This window comes from Penicillium pulvis (assembly GCF_028828015.1).
Source record: "Penicillium pulvis strain IBT 33274 chromosome Unknown contig_12_segment0_segment0, whole genome shotgun sequence".
Taxonomy (NCBI): domain Eukaryota; kingdom Fungi; phylum Ascomycota; class Eurotiomycetes; order Eurotiales; family Aspergillaceae; genus Penicillium; species Penicillium pulvis.
Genome location: NW_026643072.1, coordinates 3,276,099 through 3,292,621, shown reverse-complemented (window position 1 = coordinate 3,292,621; position 16,523 = coordinate 3,276,099). Strand labels below are relative to the sequence as shown.

The 16,523-nt window shown below is 50.4% G+C and overlaps 7 protein-coding genes across 7 annotated transcripts; 5 read left to right on the top strand and 2 right to left on the bottom strand.

The window, feature by feature from the left end:
- Positions 1-851: 851 nt before the first annotated feature.
- N7503_002438 (putative regulatory protein Ral2) lies at positions 852-3,527 on the top strand (the record flags this gene model as incomplete). The annotated part of the gene is made up of 1 exon (XM_057061985.1): positions 852-3,527. One exon carries the CDS (start codon positions 852-854, stop codon positions 3,525-3,527), a length of 2,676 nt encoding a protein of 891 aa, XP_056925947.1.
- Positions 3,528-3,990: 463 nt separating this feature from the next.
- On the bottom strand, positions 3,991-4,586 carry N7503_002437 (uncharacterized protein; the record flags this gene model as incomplete). The annotated part of the gene is made up of 3 exons (XM_057061984.1): positions 3,991-4,082; positions 4,175-4,239; positions 4,453-4,586. 3 exons carry the CDS (start codon positions 4,584-4,586, stop codon positions 3,991-3,993), a joined length of 291 nt encoding a protein of 96 aa, XP_056925946.1.
- Positions 4,587-5,209: 623 nt separating this feature from the next.
- Positions 5,210-7,147, bottom strand: N7503_002436 (putative GPI-anchored cell surface glycoprotein; the record flags this gene model as incomplete). The annotated part of the gene is made up of 1 exon (XM_057061983.1): positions 5,210-7,147. One exon carries the CDS (start codon positions 7,145-7,147, stop codon positions 5,210-5,212), a length of 1,938 nt encoding a protein of 645 aa, XP_056925945.1.
- A 577-nt stretch (positions 7,148-7,724) lies between these two features.
- Positions 7,725-8,767, top strand: N7503_002435 (putative oligosaccharyltransferase subunit ribophorin II; the record flags this gene model as incomplete). The annotated part of the gene is made up of 4 exons (XM_057061982.1): positions 7,725-7,870; positions 7,936-8,134; positions 8,191-8,475; positions 8,528-8,767. 4 exons carry the CDS (start codon positions 7,725-7,727, stop codon positions 8,765-8,767), a joined length of 870 nt encoding a protein of 289 aa, XP_056925944.1.
- Positions 8,768-9,285: 518 nt separating this feature from the next.
- On the top strand, positions 9,286-10,029 carry N7503_002434 (uncharacterized protein; the record flags this gene model as incomplete). The annotated part of the gene is made up of 2 exons (XM_057061981.1): positions 9,286-9,520; positions 9,647-10,029. The coding sequence occupies 2 exons, from the start codon at positions 9,286-9,288 to the stop codon at positions 10,027-10,029; spliced, it is 618 nt and encodes a 205-aa protein (XP_056925943.1).
- Positions 10,030-10,945: 916 nt separating this feature from the next.
- On the top strand, positions 10,946-11,718 carry N7503_002433 (FMN-binding negative transcriptional regulator; the record flags this gene model as incomplete). Its single annotated transcript, XM_057061980.1, has 1 exon — positions 10,946-11,718. The coding sequence occupies exon 1, from the start codon at positions 10,960-10,962 to the stop codon at positions 11,716-11,718; it is 759 nt and encodes a 252-aa protein (XP_056925942.1). The 5' UTR covers positions 10,946-10,959.
- Positions 11,719-13,565: 1,847 nt separating this feature from the next.
- N7503_002432 (Alkaline phosphatase-like alpha/beta/alpha) lies at positions 13,566-16,263 on the top strand (the record flags this gene model as incomplete). Its single annotated transcript, XM_057061979.1, has 2 exons — positions 13,566-13,843; positions 13,914-16,263. Exons 1-2 carry the CDS (start codon positions 13,590-13,592, stop codon positions 16,261-16,263), a joined length of 2,604 nt encoding a protein of 867 aa, XP_056925941.1. The 5' UTR covers positions 13,566-13,589.
- Positions 16,264-16,523: the final 260 nt, after the last annotated feature.

Sequence of the window (16,523 nt, the reverse complement as noted above, 5' to 3'; positions counted from 1 at the left end):
TGGGCTTTACGATGTAACGCGAAAATAAAATATAGTTGAATTGGCTGGTATAAAGCCTACTTGATACCAATATGAAATGACTTATCCTGCCAATTGTCAATCTTTCTGTATCCATAACCATTCCGACTTCGCGTAATATGGGCGTGAATGTCTCACTAAAGTTAAAATGGCTTGAGTCGATATGGCACCATAACAGTTTCCGATCAAATACGCATTGTGTACTACCATGCACATGCACAACCTTAGAATCTTCCAAAGTTCTATCTACAGATTGAAAGAATTAGAAGCCAGCAATATTTAGAGTCCTTCAAGCGAACTATAACTGCGATTAAACAACAATGGGAATATGCTTATCCCTTTAACTTTTTTCTTCTGGATCGGCCCTTTTGCCAAAACTGCAAATAGCGCGGTTGTATCCGCCCCCTCAAACCCATCCGGGAAAGCGTTGATTGAGACCGCCTTTTTTGTGCCGATCCAACGTCTACAGTCTGACACATTTATCTCTCCCCACTCGCTTTTGGTCGACTGGCATATCGACAAGATAATCCCCGGCCCTCGAATCCTGGCCTTCCTTGTGCCAAATACCCGCCTATCTTGACGCGGCGGGGAAACCCCATCCCCTGGTCCCAACCCATCCCCCACAAGGCCACAACTCGAGCCGCAACGGTACCTGCGATCAGCGCCTAGCAAAACATTCCGATCGTTACACGTTCCAAACCGAGCCGATATACGTTTTATGTATACTGTTTGACAGTGACGGAGTTTTGCGAAAAAAGGGGGCCAACCATACCCTGTATATTTCCTTGGGATCACCGATTTTGTTTTGAATTGTACCAGCCTCGTCGCCCACGATGATGTCCAGGAGCCAGTCGAGTCTGGGCTTCCTAGATGCAGGTCAAGAACCCGCCCCAACAGGCGGTGCCTCGCCGTCGTTCAATCAACAACCCTCGTCAGGACCAATCAACCTATCTGGATTGGTGTGCAATGTGCGCCGAACCACCGGCACGGAGCCTCACCCCCTGGTCGGGGCTACCACAACAATTTTGGGCGACAAACTATACGTTTTCGGAGGCCGGATCCTCTCGCGGAGTCGTCCTAAGTTAACCGCAGACCTATATGAATTGGATCTGATCCGGCGGCACTGGACCAAGATTGAAGCGACAGGAGACATTCCTCCGCCACGTTACTTCCACAGTGTATGTGCTCTCGGAGATAACAAATTGGTTGCCTATGGTGGCATGTCGCCAGCTCCCAGTGCCTCCAAAGATCCTTCAAACCCCAGTGCGTCTGGATCGGAGACTCAGGCAGAGGTCGTGGTCATGTCGGATATTCACATTTTCGATGTCCCATCGCGCGCATGGACTCGGGTTGCGTCGCACGACTCACCGCAAGGACGATATGCTCATTGTGCCACGATTCTCCCGTCAAGTGCCAGTTTCACTTCTGCGCGTGCGCCGCTGTCGGCTATCCATAATAACCCTGAATCCTCCACACCCCACCAAGGCTCAATCGGGGTGGACATTGATGGCTTTGGTGGCGCTGAAATGGTAGTTGTTGGTGGCCAAGACAGCTCCAACCACTACATTGAGCAAACTAGCGTTTTCAACCTTCGCAGTCTCAAATGGACCAATACTAGTCCTCTCGGTCGCAGCTGCGGTGCCTATCGTAGTGTCGTCGCACCCCTGGTGGGCATGGACGTCTCCGAGATTGGATCTACTGCCCCTGAGCAAGACACACAAGAGCCGATCGAGGAAGCGGAGTCGCCAGGATGCCCCATGCTAATTTATTCAAATTATAACTTCCTCGATGTTAAGCTGGAGCTGCAGGTGCGCCTGCCGGACGGGCGTCTTGTTGAACGACCGATGCAGAGCCAAGCATCTCCACCTGGGCTGCGTTTCCCCAATGGTGGTATTATTAATGGCCATTTTGTTGTCAGTGGTACTTACTTGACTTCCTCGAAACAAGAATACGCTCTATGGGCTCTTGACTTGAAGACCCTAACTTGGGGTCGTATTGACGCCGGTGGGTCCGTGTTTGGTCATGGTAGCTGGAATCGTGGTATTCTTTGGCCACGTCGCAGCTCGTTTGTGATCCTTGGACACCGCAAGCGTAGCCTGGTTGATGATTACAATCACCGGCGGATCAACTTCTCACATATCTGTTTGGTTGAACTGGAGGCCTTTGGTCTTTACAACAACCCCTCTCGTACATCTTCAACATCAGGATACAAGTCGTATAGCTCACCTTCAGTCCCTGCATCTCTGCAACAGAAGCTAGCCCAATTGACGACTGGTGGACGGCCGCTATCAGCCGCATCGGATGAGCTGGGGAAACTGGCGCTTTCGTTGCACGAGATGTCTGACATGGAGTTACAGGCTGTTGGCGGAGAGCGCATTCCCGTGAACTCTCGTGTCCTGGCCCGACGCTGGGGACCTTATTTCATCCAGCTTCTGCGCGAATCGTCCGAAGGCGGAATTGCGGACGGCGGAACTCTTCGCCCTGTCCAGATCCACCCAAGTCGCAACTCCAGCATCACCATTACCCCGTCTATTGGCCACAATAGTCTTTATTCTAATGCAACGACTTTGGTCAACCCCTCTGCCCCCTCTAAGGCTCTCCTTGAGAACTTGGAAGCTCCCTCTGCACATGGGCTTGCCCCGACTGCCCGACCCCGTGTGCTATATCTCCCCCACACCATCCTTACACTCCAAGTCCTCGTTCAGTATCTATACACATCCGCTCTTCCTCCTCCAGGCTCTTCCTTGTGCACACCGCAGATCCTCTGTTCCCTCCTCCAGCTCGCACGACCCTACCAGATAGATGGTCTCCTAGAAGCTACCGTGGAAAGACTGCACCAAGTCCTCGATGGCCGCAATGCCGCGGCAGTATTCAACGCAGCGGCTATGGCAGCAGGAGGCGGAAGAGGTACTGGCTTCACCGGTGGCCTAGGCGGCACGCTAGAAGCCCTCAATGGCTCACATGGTAATGGCTCCATGCACGATGTTTCCGAGGGCACAAATTCCCACCACAGTGGCCTAATGGCTTCTGACTCATCCGACACAGAGCATGGCGCCATGCCTCCCTCCGCTGCCAGCAGCACGGGCGATCTCACCAACTACACGCGCGGCATCCCATCACTGCGCATCGACACCAACATCCGTGGCCGGCAGCACCGCAGCGCTCACCGCGAGCGTGAAGACTCCATCAGTACCGCAAGCACCGCTACATCAGCGTCCAGCTTCGGTCAGTCTGACTCAGAGTTTGTCAGCGATACTGAAAGCCGCTCGCAGTCCCGCGCTCACCAGCGCCGTGGCACGGATGCTAGCCGCCCATCCCGCGAAATCTGGACCGGCGACCTGTCCAGTGTCATCGGTCTGCAGAAACGTGGTCTGCGTGGTCTAATGGAGGGTCGTCGTATGCGTGAGCGAAGTGTGAAGCCCCCCAGCGTGAGCAGCGGCTTAGCTTCTGTGCCTCCATCGACAGGCTCAGGAGAGCACCAGTTCCATATGCCGGGTGTGGCCGGCTAAAGAAAAGGAAATCCCGGTGCTATCTCCCTATTTCCTTTCCTAGACTTGGGCAGTTGGTGAATTTGCCATCGAAGCTATTGCATATTAAGCATCTAGTACATACCTCCTGATTTCCTACATTTGCCCTTTACATTTCATCCAGCAGGCTGATGAGGTGGAGATATTATTTATATGAAAATCACTTCATACTTTTGTAGTCAACAAAATAAAAAAGGAACGATGATTATGGATTTTGGTTGTTTTCTCGTGAACATTGACTTGTTTTCCATTTCTGTTATTCGATCTTGATGTATATGAGCTTGAACCATTCAGCTATCTGATCTAATGCATCAGGCTAGTAATTATCTACGGACTTTTAAGCTGGAGAAAAAAACGCAATGAACGTGATGCAGTTGAATTCCGACGCTTAATGTACAGATGATACTCGAACAATCACCCACCGACCCTTTACACCATTCATCCTTCACGAGGCTGGGGAGGGGCTGGAAGAAGGCTCAGGCTGTTCCTGCTCTTTCTTCGGAGGAATGAAGTGTTTCTGGCTTTTATCGCCGTAGGCTATGAGCAGCAAATCTTGTTAGTCACTCAAGAAGATACTCGGCCGACGAGAACAGCTTTGGAACTTTCGGGGATTAGAATAGAATACTCACTCCGCTCATAGAGAATGTAAGATGTATACATGAGAAACGGTAAAGCGACAATAGTCGATGTCCATCTATGACGAATATCAGTAAATTGGTAATCCGAATAGTATGGAGTTATGCGAGGAGTTATTTTGCGCAAAGCGCAGATCACAAGGACAGCCAATGGATACTAGAAGCAGGACACAGATGGAAGCTTATCCGCAGGCAAATTCCAAGCTAGAAAACAGCAGAAAGACAAATGGGAAGGAAATCACTGAATGAATGACATGGGATGGAGAACATACCTCCGCGCAGCAAGCTTATACTCCTTTGTCGACCGAATGTCCGGGTGTCCCTTCAGAGACGGCCTTGGACGCTGTGGGCGAGGAGCAGGCGTCGGTTGGCCCGGACGAAATTGCTCGGATGGGTACGTGGGCATTTTGGATTGGTAATTGTTTAGATAGATGTCGGAGTTGGTGGATTGTTACATATATTCTTTTGTGCTGAAAAGAATGAACAGGATCAATCAGATGAGGAGGAGATCGGGGTATTGATGCCTCAGGCAGAAACACAATTTTGAAGCGAGACGTGTTACAAGGATTGTATAATCTAGATGTTCAGGAGGCCGAAAAGAATCAATTAAATGACCAAGGATGGATATTACCTGTAAAAACTGAGGAGTATATTGATGTTGCAAGTTTTGTACACACCGAGCAATAATTAATCACATTTTGGTATAATGAAGCAAGGGAGACTCGCTCCGTGTAGAAAACCGAAATAGAGGTTGCTTCTCCTGAGACCTGAGAGGGGTTGATAGCTAATCATAGAATAGAATGGGAGAACAAAGAAGAAACATCACGCTATGCAGATCCTTAGTGGTGTTTTTAGAATGCAGGAAGTCAACGCTGGAAAATGCTCAAATGAAAACGCCTTTTGATGGTCGCTCAGGATAAAAAACAACAGACATAAGAAACAAAACAAAGAAAAAGAGACACGAGGGACAAGAGACAAAGAACTTCGTCCCGGTTTCACTAGATTCAAGCACTGACTTCATTCGCGGCCTCAGCTTCCACCACGGCCTCGACCACGACCACCACGACCTCGGCCCCGACCCCGAGATGGTGTTGCCTTTCGTCGCGGCGACTCCTCACTTTGGCCTTTGGCTTTCGAGGCAGCCGGTTGCTTCGGCGTAGTTGTAGTTGTGGTTGCTGCACGTTTTCGGCCTTTCTGTGGGCCAGATTCGCCATCGGTGCCTGCAAGGCGAGCGCGCTTTGCAGCAGCAGTCTCTCCCGCTGGTCCGTTCATCGAATCGGCAGTTCGCTTCTTCCCCTTGACAGAAGTCGGAGATGCCCCTTCCTTCTTGATACTTGCATCCTCATCGGTCTCTGGCTCCTTGTTGCCGTTGGTCTTCCCTTCAGGTCGCGGAGCAGTGAGAACCAGACGAATGGGCCTGAAAGGCGGGTCCTGTGATGAACCTTCTCCGTTGTCAGTCTCGGCAGGGAGAGGAGCCGGAGCGGTCTTGGAGGCTGCCTTGGCAGACCGAGCGAGGGGTTTCTTGGTTGGAGGTGCTGCTTTCCGCGTCGTGGGTGCTGGCAAAGAGGCACGTTTGACTGCGCGTCGCTTGGGTTTTGGCTTTTCGGTTTCATCAGGGGGAGCAGGACCGTCGACCATGGGTGGTTGAGTCTGGCGCTGCTTGGCAGAACGAGGCTTCCTGGGTTCAGTCGGAGTAGGGAGTGCCTTCTGACGAGCTTCACCGCGTGCTTGAGCCCGAGCCAGCTCTTCAGTGACATCCTCTGGCACAAAGTGAGAATGGGCATCGAAGGGAATGTTGCGATCACCCATCAAGGGAGGGAATCCGAAGGAGTTGTCATTCTGGGTTTGCTTCTCTGATCGAGAACGAACAGGTGGATACGGCAACGTGTCGTCGTTGTAAGTGCGAGGCGGCCAGTATGGGCTGTGGTCACCTGGGGGGAAAATAATTTCTTCACCATGTTCGTTGATGCGGCCGACTCGTGCCCAGCCATCTTCGTCAATCTGTGGTGTCGACAGCTGCTTATATTGCCGGATGCTTCCGGTGTCGGTCTCGCTGTCGTACAGGTTGGGTTGATTCTCATCTCCAGCAGAAGGCTCACGAGCGCGCTGTAAGCCCTCTTTGGCTTGGAAATATTCAAATCGAGCGTTGGCGATGAACCACTCTGGATCAGAGGGAAGTTCGAAATCGGCACCCAATGCAACCAAGGTGATCTCGTACAGCTTTCGTCCTGCGGTTTCCGTGTCGAGATCAATGCTCCAAAGAGAAGATTTCTTCTGCTTCATAAGCTTCTTGCCTTTGCCCTTTCCAGACTTGGGAGTGGTCTTATTGAGGACTTGGGCCTCGGGCTCAGTCGTTCCATTCTTGGCAGATGCGGGGGTTGCTCTCTTGCGGGGCTTCTTCTTTAATGCCAGGGCTTCGATCGCACGGGATGTTGGCTTGCGGAGGCGAGCAGAAGCGCGAGTTCCCTTGGAGGAAGCAGCACTGGGAGAGGCAGGAGCCATGTCGTCGTGTGATCCCATGTATTGGTCGTATGTCCAGCCAGTGGAGCCAAGACTTTCAGGGGCGTCAGGATCGGACAGTTGATTTTGTGGAGTTTCAAGAGCAGCCGAACGGCGAGTTCTCCGGCTGCCTTGACTGGAGGAGTTGGGTGTTTCCACCACCGGGGTGTAAACGTTGGATAGTCGAGATGGACGAGCCTGGAAAGTTCGGCGGCCAGTTGAAGTTACGTCAGGAGACGTATTCTTTGAAGAGTCGTTTTGAGGCGGGGTCTTGGGATCATAATACCGAAATGTCACAAGGTTCTCTGAGGAGGGATCGGTAGCTAAATCAATAGTTTTGGTCGGATAATCGCTCTCATTTATAGCTCTCGTAGGAGTGGGGACTCGTGGTGAACGTCGCGATGGAGTGAATGTAGTATGAACAATGCGCGCCGGCATTGATTTACGCATTCCTTTTTTGGGAGGCATGGTGAATGAAGACTATTGTTCCCAATTCGGGCAGTCAGTGACTAGGGCTCAAAGAAACACCATTTGGAGGCAACCGGAAACAAACGGAGTAAACAAAGTGAATAAGGGAACGATAATGCGCCAATAGACATATCTGGACTAAAGAAAAATCTAGGGTGTGGGGGTAGAGGTTTACCCCAGATGCAAAGGGAGTCGACGTCAGAAGCCCTGAAGAGTCGGTCCAGGGCTGAAGCCGGGGTTTAGGGCCAGAGGAGGCCTCAGAAAGTAGTAGGTTTAGCAGGACTTACAGTTGGTTTAGGGGTGACTCCATCCAGCAAGCAATAATCAACAGGTTTTTTCAAGATTAAAAAGGTGGATTAAGTAGGTTTGCGGGGACAGCTAGAGCAGCGAGGGCGATTCATGGGAGAGAGAGAGATGAAGTCCCAGCAGAAAAGAAATTAGGGCTAAAGTCGATCGGCGCTTATCGGCCTCCGCCTTATTCTGCAATCTGTCAACCACCAGCTTCTCCTCCTTGCTCCTCCAACCTACCCTCTTAAATCATTGCTTTTTTCTTTCTTCCTTTGGAATTGTTTTCACAATGCATATGTGGCAGGCCACTGTTCAGTTCTGCCTATTGGCATCCGCTGCTTTGCCTGCAGCTGCAGCGTCAGCTTGGGGCTTTACTGATGCCACCGTGGCAGTCCAACCTAAGGGTGCCGGAGTTAACAGCGGATTCAAGGAATCGTGAGATCAATGAACTTTCCAGCTACCTGCAAGGTTATCGGAAGCTAATAGATGGCTGTCCGTAGGCTTTCCGTCTCCAAACCGCTCTCGAAACCCGTCGCGCTTGCTGGTGCCGATACATTGCGCGTCACCTTGACTACTCAGGAAGGAAGCTCCGCGAAGCGCCCACACCAAGCTTTCCTTCTGTTGAAGGATTCCCACACTGGATTGGATATCTCCTACCCCTTCACCGTTAAGGAGAATGGCAAGTCGCGGCTGGAATTGGTATGCGACCTCAAAGCTCTCCGCATGTTTAGATCAAGCTAATGAAGTTGCTCTAGACCCAGAAGGACCTCCCGATTCAATTCCTGTCTCTCCCTGAGCCCATTGATGCTCGTGTGGTCATTGGTTCCTCTGGGAGCTCTGAGGCATACGATTCCTCGATCTTCCCTCTGTCGATCGAGCGCAACCCCGATGTTCCCGTCCCCACCGTTGACGTCGAGAGATACGGCAAGCTGCCCGAGATCCACCACATCTTCAAGGATGCCGCCACCAGCCCGCCCATTGTTATCACTCTGGCCTTCGTGGCCTTAGTCGGCGCTGCTCTCCCGCTTTTGGCCGGTCTGGTAAGAATAAATACTGTTATGTAGCTGAATGTCTAGCTAACTTGTGATCTAGTGGCTCCTCCTCGGTGCTAACGTCAACCACCTGTCAACTGCCTTCAAATCTGCCCCTCTCCCGCACGCCATTTTCGTTGGATCTTTGGTCGCTTTCGAAGGTATCTTTTTCCTCTACTATACCTCCTGGAACCTGTTCCAGATCCTGCCTGCTGCCGCTGCCGTTGGTGCGGTCGCATTTGTGAGCGGTAGCCGCGCGTTGGGTGAGGTCCAAGGCCGTCGCCTTGCGGGCCTCCGCTAAGCGTCTAGAAGAACGCTTTAAAAAACATAGGCCTCTCTCGCCGAGCTCTTTTGATCGTCGACTTATTGAGCTTGTGTGGCATTGTATCTTAGCTGTGATGATATCCACCTTTTCCTTCCGACAAAATAGGATTCTTATAAATAAATTTACTTCCAGTAGATATTAAATATGATGGCTATGATTTCTGAATTGATAGATAACGCTGATATCCAAGTCGTGGTTCTCTGCCTGTACGCTTGCATAGTTGAGGCCAATTGTCTGCGCTGCTCAACAACACCATCATTTTACAATTTCTCACACATTTTCTACTTTATTGATTGCAAAATTTAAGCTCCTTGAGCACCATCATTCTCCAGTGTCAAGGCGAGCAGGTCGGTGTTGATTATATTTTGACGTCACTTAAGTGGCTCTGCCCCGTCCAAGCGCCAAGTCAACTCCGCGTTCTCCTCCGATCTCCCGCCGCGGAAGGCTCACAACCAATTCTCCAACCCCCGCAGAACCAAAAACAGTCTCTTATAATGGGCTCTGCTGCTTCAAAACCTGCCCGGTCAGCTGCTGGCGCAGCGACACGGCGCCAATATCCTAAAAAGCCTGCTCCTCCGCCGAGAGCACCCGCCGCGCCGCCAAAGAAAACCCAAGAATCAAAACCTACACCGACGCCTGCTCCTACACCACCACCAGCTCGAGCTCCGGCTCCTGCACAGGGCCCAACATATCACTCCAAGGAGCAACCCTCCATCACAAAATCCAATGGTATGTGCCTCAGCGAATCTGGGATACCCATCTAGCAGCTCGAAGAAAAAGGAAAAGAGAAAAACCACCCAAACCATATTGTCAATTTCTTGCCACTTCAAAGCTTGACACTAATAGCATATCTAGCCATCGATCTTGACGGCCGCGATCCCGACTTTGCCGCCTCCCTTCGCTCAATCGGCCCCGTCGATCCATCCGGCAACTTCTCACACCCTAACCCCTTCAATCGCGGCACCGTGCAAACCGTCTTCCCTACATCCTCAAACCCAGCCTTGCTAGTCGTCACAGCACGCCAGCGCATCACAAAGGCTGCGCAAGAGGAGAGCCTAGCTGTTGGAAACGCCAATTTCCCAGGCCGCCAGTTCCTGGATTCATTCACCATCAGCCAGGCGCTGACGATGCGTGACCAGCAGGGTTTGCCGAGTAGGGATATTGAGAGGACATTGAGGTTGAAGAGCGGGACTATTGATAAGCTTGGAAAAAGTGGAATTGTGTCGCGGGCCGCTTGATCTTCGATTCTATTACTGCTGGGAGGATTGGCTCTTAGCGGCTTGTTGGTGTTCGGTGTGGTTCCGAGATGGATGGCGTTGGTCGCTTCGACCATTGCATATTGTTTCGATATCTTGTATACTATCTGTACGTCTTGAATGATACTCCCTTCTACTTGATCACATTGTGATACCTTGTGCTGGTTATTCATATTTTGCCACTACAGGCGTACAACGAAGTTATCCTATTCAGTCACGAGCTACTTGGTGTGCAAAATAGCATGTTAATCCCACGAGCGCTATGACTGAGGTTTTCTCATGTGAAAAGGCTAGTCATACCTCAACCAATGTTTGATTGATCTTCACCTTATACACTGATGTCAGCTAGCGCTAGTCCTGATTAGGAAGTTGAAGTGTATGTGGAGCGGCTCTCTTTATTGCACTCAATTCTACTTTTCACTCTGAGCAATTGACTATGGTATAACAGTGATTGATCATCTAAGATCTCTGCTTTAAAAACAGTCCGACTGACCGCACGGGAAGTGCTTTTGCTCTATAAAATTCGAAATGACCGCCAAATCGCAATGTGTTACGCTCAAGTCTTCCCCGCAACCTTGGAAACCCAACCCAAGGTGTACAAAGCTGACCCACAAACTACATGTGCTGATTGGTCAATTCCCGCTCCGCGGATTAGCACAGCGCGCCCTGTCAGTCGCATCAACGGACCCGATTGACTCATTCTTTGCATGCCAATATTCTACCAGAGGAGAGTCGGCACCGACTGCCAATCACGACCCACGAATCAGTGATTACCAAGAGTTAAGCGGATGATAAGAAATCTATATAGATCTGACATGACCGCCGGAACCTTATAATCAGTACAGAACCCTATTTCAAAAGAATTTGCATCCGGATCAAAATTTCCATATACCTACTTCCCAACCCCGCACCATGTATCTTCGCGCCGCCCACGCAGAAACATGCATCCCTGTCCTCCAACAGTTCATCCACGATAACCCCCTGGGCGTCCTCACAACGGCCATCAAGACTACAGACCACGCATTTATCCAATCCAGCCACATTCCATTCGTACTCGATGTCCCCACCAATGACTCTGAAAAGCCCGGAGTTCTGCGCGGACATATTGCAAAGCAGAACCCGCAAGCCAAAGCTCTAATGGAAGCACTCGCCGCGCAACAAGAAGCTCAAGGCAAAGACACAGCTCTCGAGCTCCCCGACGAAGTACTCGTTCTGTTCAACGGGCCACACCACCACTACGTCACACCGAAGTTCTACACGGAAACCAAACCAGTTTCGGGCAAGGTCGTTCCAACATGGAACTATGCTGCCGTGCAGGCCTACGGCAAGATCCGTGTGTTCTGTAACTCCAAGTCCGAGGAGACCGGTACTTTCCTGCAGACACAGGTACAGGATTTGTCAAAACATGCTGAGACCTCTGTGATGGGTTACACCGGTGCGGAAGGGAAGCCGACGGCGTGGAACGTGGGTGAGGCGCCGGTGTCTTATGTGGAGTTGTTGAAGAAGAATATTATTGGGATTGAGATTCAAATCGAGCGATTACAGGGCAAGTTTAAGATGAGCCAAGAAATGGGGCAGGGGGATCGAGAGGGGGTTATCAAGGGATTCGGGGAGTTGGGGACTGATATTGGGGATGGGATTGCGAAGATGGTGCAGGAGCGAGGGCGATGAAGGATCGACGGGACGGACTGAGGTTTGAGATTTGGGATAAGTCTGCATATCTTTTTCTCAGTTGATTGATTATACATAGTGGGGTATGACTGCTATCACCTCACTAGATAGAGTTGAGCCAGATGCATTTAGAAATAGATTGATATCCATCTTTGATCAGCCATCGTCGATACTGGAATATAATGTAGACGGGGATTAATACACCAGGTACTAGCTGCACCCCTGACAGTATTCGTTTTGTGCAAGCTAGACTGACCTAGATCGCCAACCAATTTGAATATCCTAAACTGCCGTAGTACAAGCAACTCTGGAAGATAAGAAACTTGTCAGGATGAAAATTTTAATCTTAGTATAACTCACAGTGATGCCCAAATTTCGAGGCAGCAGGAACCTTAATCAGCTAAACAGTCTAAATAAGTCCCTTGCGTGTGACCGATGTCCTGTATTGGTTCAAATCAAGGAAAACCCCTTCTCCAGCCCCATGAAGATGCAATGAGGACGCAATAATGCATCATCCGCTCTGCAACCTCGGTCCGCAAGGCTGACCATACCCACAGGGGCCGATCAGACCCAATTTATAATGCCAAGCCTCACAACCATGAAAACTAGCTACGGGTCGCACAACTCAGGGTCCTCTTGGCCTGAGCCTCAGGGTCACATTCTGGGCGCGAAACCTTCAGAATCTTGAAAGAGTGCGGTATTGTATGATCTGACCGGCGCAGTACTGCCATATTGGTTCAGGCTTATGGCAGCCAATGTACCCCTCGAAGATTCTTATTGTTTTTTCTTTTGCTCACCGTTAGGGGGTTTGATCGCCGGATCCACAGGATTGAGATCTGTATGGCAGCCCTAAAGGGCGATCACGTCAGAGAAACACATTCTTGCTGAGATGGATTGTCCATCCTGCTCAGCACACCAGGTGGTCAAGGTGACAGGATTTAAGATTCAGGGTCTCAGCTGGATGTTCTCCACAGACCCACGAGCCTGTGATAGAGCATTTTCTTAAACGGATCGGACGTAAAAGAAATCCGATCGCGCAGCGTGACATTAGTGATTTGGAGCGATGGCGGCTTGGCCCTGGTTTTCCCCGGACTTGGCCTACGCGAGGTGTTTCTTCGGTTCCCTTTTTAGGTCATTGTGGCGATGCTAGCCCCTATAGGGGAAGGAGAGAAGGAGTAGCGGAGACCATGATTAATAGTAAGAAAATCATGAAAATGTCTCAGACATCGTGTTGGTAAACAAGGTGGAGTCAAGCTTCAGGCAACAAGAATATGCCAACACACCAATGATGCAGGGTCCGGAAGCTTCGCCTCTTCATACCGTCTTTTTACAGTTCTGGTTCCGAGGCTCTTGTGAAACGTGGGACGTTGTTTTTTTCTTGTAGTTTCTTTCCGTAGCATCCGTGAGAATATCGCCAAGGGGGAAGATCCACCCGACGGAGTCAACCGAATGGAAATAGAAAAAAAGAGGGTCCGCGATGGAAAAAGGGACAGGTCTAGTGGATATTGAAGTCAATGTTCCAGTCGCGTGCCCCAATACTCGTTCCAGTCCCCATTTTACTGGTTAATTATAGCGTCGAAAACAGATCAAATGATTGGTCAACGTTCCGGTTCCTGGTTTTAGTTTAATCTTGGATTATTTACTCCAACTTGACTTTGTGCGCTTTACTACTTTCCTCTTCGCTTTCCTCCGATTCTTTTTTCTAAATGTACATTTGAGTGTAAACAATACATTCCGGGTGCTTGGCCCCATTCCAGTCTTTTCTTCCTTTCTTTCGAAACCTTCCATTCCACAAACTTCATCCCTTGGCTACACTTTCCCCCGACGCGCTCTTCAACCATCTTTACGCCGTCAAACCATGAGCTGATACCATGGCCATCTTTGCCTTCCTTCCGCCGGTCCCACCATACCTTTTCTCGGCTCTTGTCGTCAGCAGCTTCGCCTCGAAGGCCTTACATATCGGCCTTCATTTCCATTCGCTACCATTCCTCTACCTCGTGCTATATTCACCGACACTCATTTTACCGGAGTTGCTTATCATTAGCTTCGTGCGATTATTGTTACAATTCCCCACACCAGAATCGCGGCTACAATGGATATCAACATGTCTGGGTGGACTCCTCTCGTAGGTGTTTCCATGGGAATTGGGTCCAGACTATCAAGATTCATTATCGGAGAACTGACCAGTCATATAGCTTAATCACCTGGGGGGCCTCCTCCATCCAATTTGGATTCTTCATGCAGACTGGCGCGGAGGTCGCTTGGGCCGCCAGTAATAGTTTCCTGAGCGATCCTGCTGCCATGAAGATATTATTAAGCGGCATCTCAACTGTGTCCGCCGCAGCTACCGTCTTGGGCCTCGTGGCGTGGCTGATCCATGCCCACCTTTATAACCTGACCGGCATAGTATTACAGGGATTCCGAGATCTATTGATTGGGGCATTCAAAGCACGACGGAATATACTTTCGGTTCCCAGCAAATCCTGGATTGCATCCGTGGACCTTCGATCTGCTCGGCGTATAGCGCTTCTAGTCTCCGCTTTGATCTCACTGTTGTTCTTGGAGCTCTCTAGACCTTCGATTCCCTACGATCATCTGTCTGGCGCGTTGCCTCTGACTCTACTCGATGCATTCACCAAAAAGTCCAGCACGCTGGAAGGCTGCCGAAACCCTGCAAAGCCCTTCCCTCTTTGGCCCGTGGAAAAGACCAGTCTTATGGATGGGTGGTCACGAGCCTCATGGTTGCCTCAAGATCCACCCCCGGGATTTAGCCGATGGGCTATGAGCCCTCAGCAGCGGGCGGAGAAGGATAATCCTTCTTATTATCTTTGCGGTGATGACGAAAATGCGTTCTTCAACCCCAAAGCGGATCCTCTGAAGATTTCCAATTTAGATGGTGAAATTTATGAGCCTCTACAGAAAGCTTTCCAGGAACACTCGGTGGAAATTAATAACATTGTTCTGTTAACCCTTGAAAGTGGGCGGAAAGAGATGTTCCCCATGCAGCAGGGCACACCCATGTTTGATGCCCTCATCGCTTCCCATAAGGAGAAAAAGAAGGAAGCGGCAATTGATCGTCTAGTGAAGATGACCCCAATTGCACAGATGTTGACTGGCGAATATGCGACAGACAGCAAGGGCGAGAAGGTGGATCTGAGTGAGGCAAACTGGCAAGATCCAGCGGAGGAAGGTATGGGAGGACTCAATGTTCGCGGAGCACTCACAGGTAGTTCTTTGACATTCAAGAGTATTCTGGGTAGCCATTGTGGTGTTCACCCTTTGCCAGTTGACCTCCTAGAGGAGTCTATGCTTGAGATTTACCAGCCCTGCTTACCGCAGCTGTTGGAATTGTTCAACCAGAAGAGGATGCCCAAAGCCATCGAAGCACGGAGCAACAACTCTCATACCTCAGAGGCATTACAGAACCAGTGGAAGTCTGTCTTCATGCAATCTATCACAGATGACTATGACCGTCAAGATATCCTGGATGAAAATATGGGGTTCAAGCATAAAGTTGTGAAGAAGACCATGAATGCTTTCAAGTCGAAATACAAACCCAAGGGCGAGGAGATTAACTACTTTGGGTATGCCGAGACAGAATTGAAGCCCTACGTCAGAGATCTGTTCTACGAGGCCGCAAACAACAAGACCCGTATCTTCCTCTCGCACGTTACCAGCACCACACACCATCCCTGGGGAACCCCGAAAAGCTTCGACAAGGAGAAGTACATGGGATCCGAGGGTGCTGCCAACCACGACTTGATGAATAACTACTTGAACGCCGCTCGATTCGTCGACAACTGGCTTGGAGATATCATGAATCTCCTAGATGAGACCGGTATCGCCAACTCTACCCTGGTTGTCATCGTCGGCGATCACGGACAAGCTTTTGGAGAAGACAATAAAGATATGACCGGCACCTACGAAAACGGACATATCAGCAACTTCCGCGTCCCACTCGTCTTTCGACACCCACACATGCCCCGTATCGATATCACAGCTAACGCAACTGCCCTCGCCATCATCCCCACTATCCTGGACATGCTCGTTCAGTCCCATTCTATCGACAAAAGCGACTCCGAAATTGCCGCTGCTCTGCTCCCCGAGTACCAAGGCCAATCACTCATCCGCCCCTTCATTTCATCTATCAAAGACGAACCGCCGCGCGACCATGACAGCCAGATCAAGAATCCGGACGAAATCGAAGTACGCGCCCCGCACAAGAACCACCACGGTCCGCATACTCGATACGTCTGGAACTTTGGCCTCATCAACGCTGGTGGATCCATGATCTCGGTTACGGCTGCCGGTACGCCCTACCGACTCGTCCTTCCGCTTCGCGAAGGGTTTGAGTATGTCTTCACTCACCTGGGCAAAGATCCTGGTGAGTTGCGACCGACCAATTCATGGACCCTGTCGCAACTCATTAATGAGGTTCTTTCGGAGTATGGTAAGGACGCAGCGGAGTGGCTTGAAGAAGCCGAGAAAGTTGGGATTTGGTGGACGAACGAGCAAAGGCGGATATGGGGCTACAGGGAAGCTTAAATGATGATGAAGCCTCTCTACCCTCACTCGCCTATACCTTTTCAGTCCTGCAGTCACTCCAACCTGAAAAAAGTTGAGTCTATACCTCTTCTATCATATCCTGTTCTATTTGAGCCCTTGCATCACGCATATCACTTGAACTCTCTGATTTGTTCAGCGCGTCAAGATCTTGGTTTTTATCATTACGCTGTTCATTTGAGACGGCGTTCACTGGGTGCCCGACTTGGGCTGCGTACATCTTCCCCTTCACTTACGGTGTT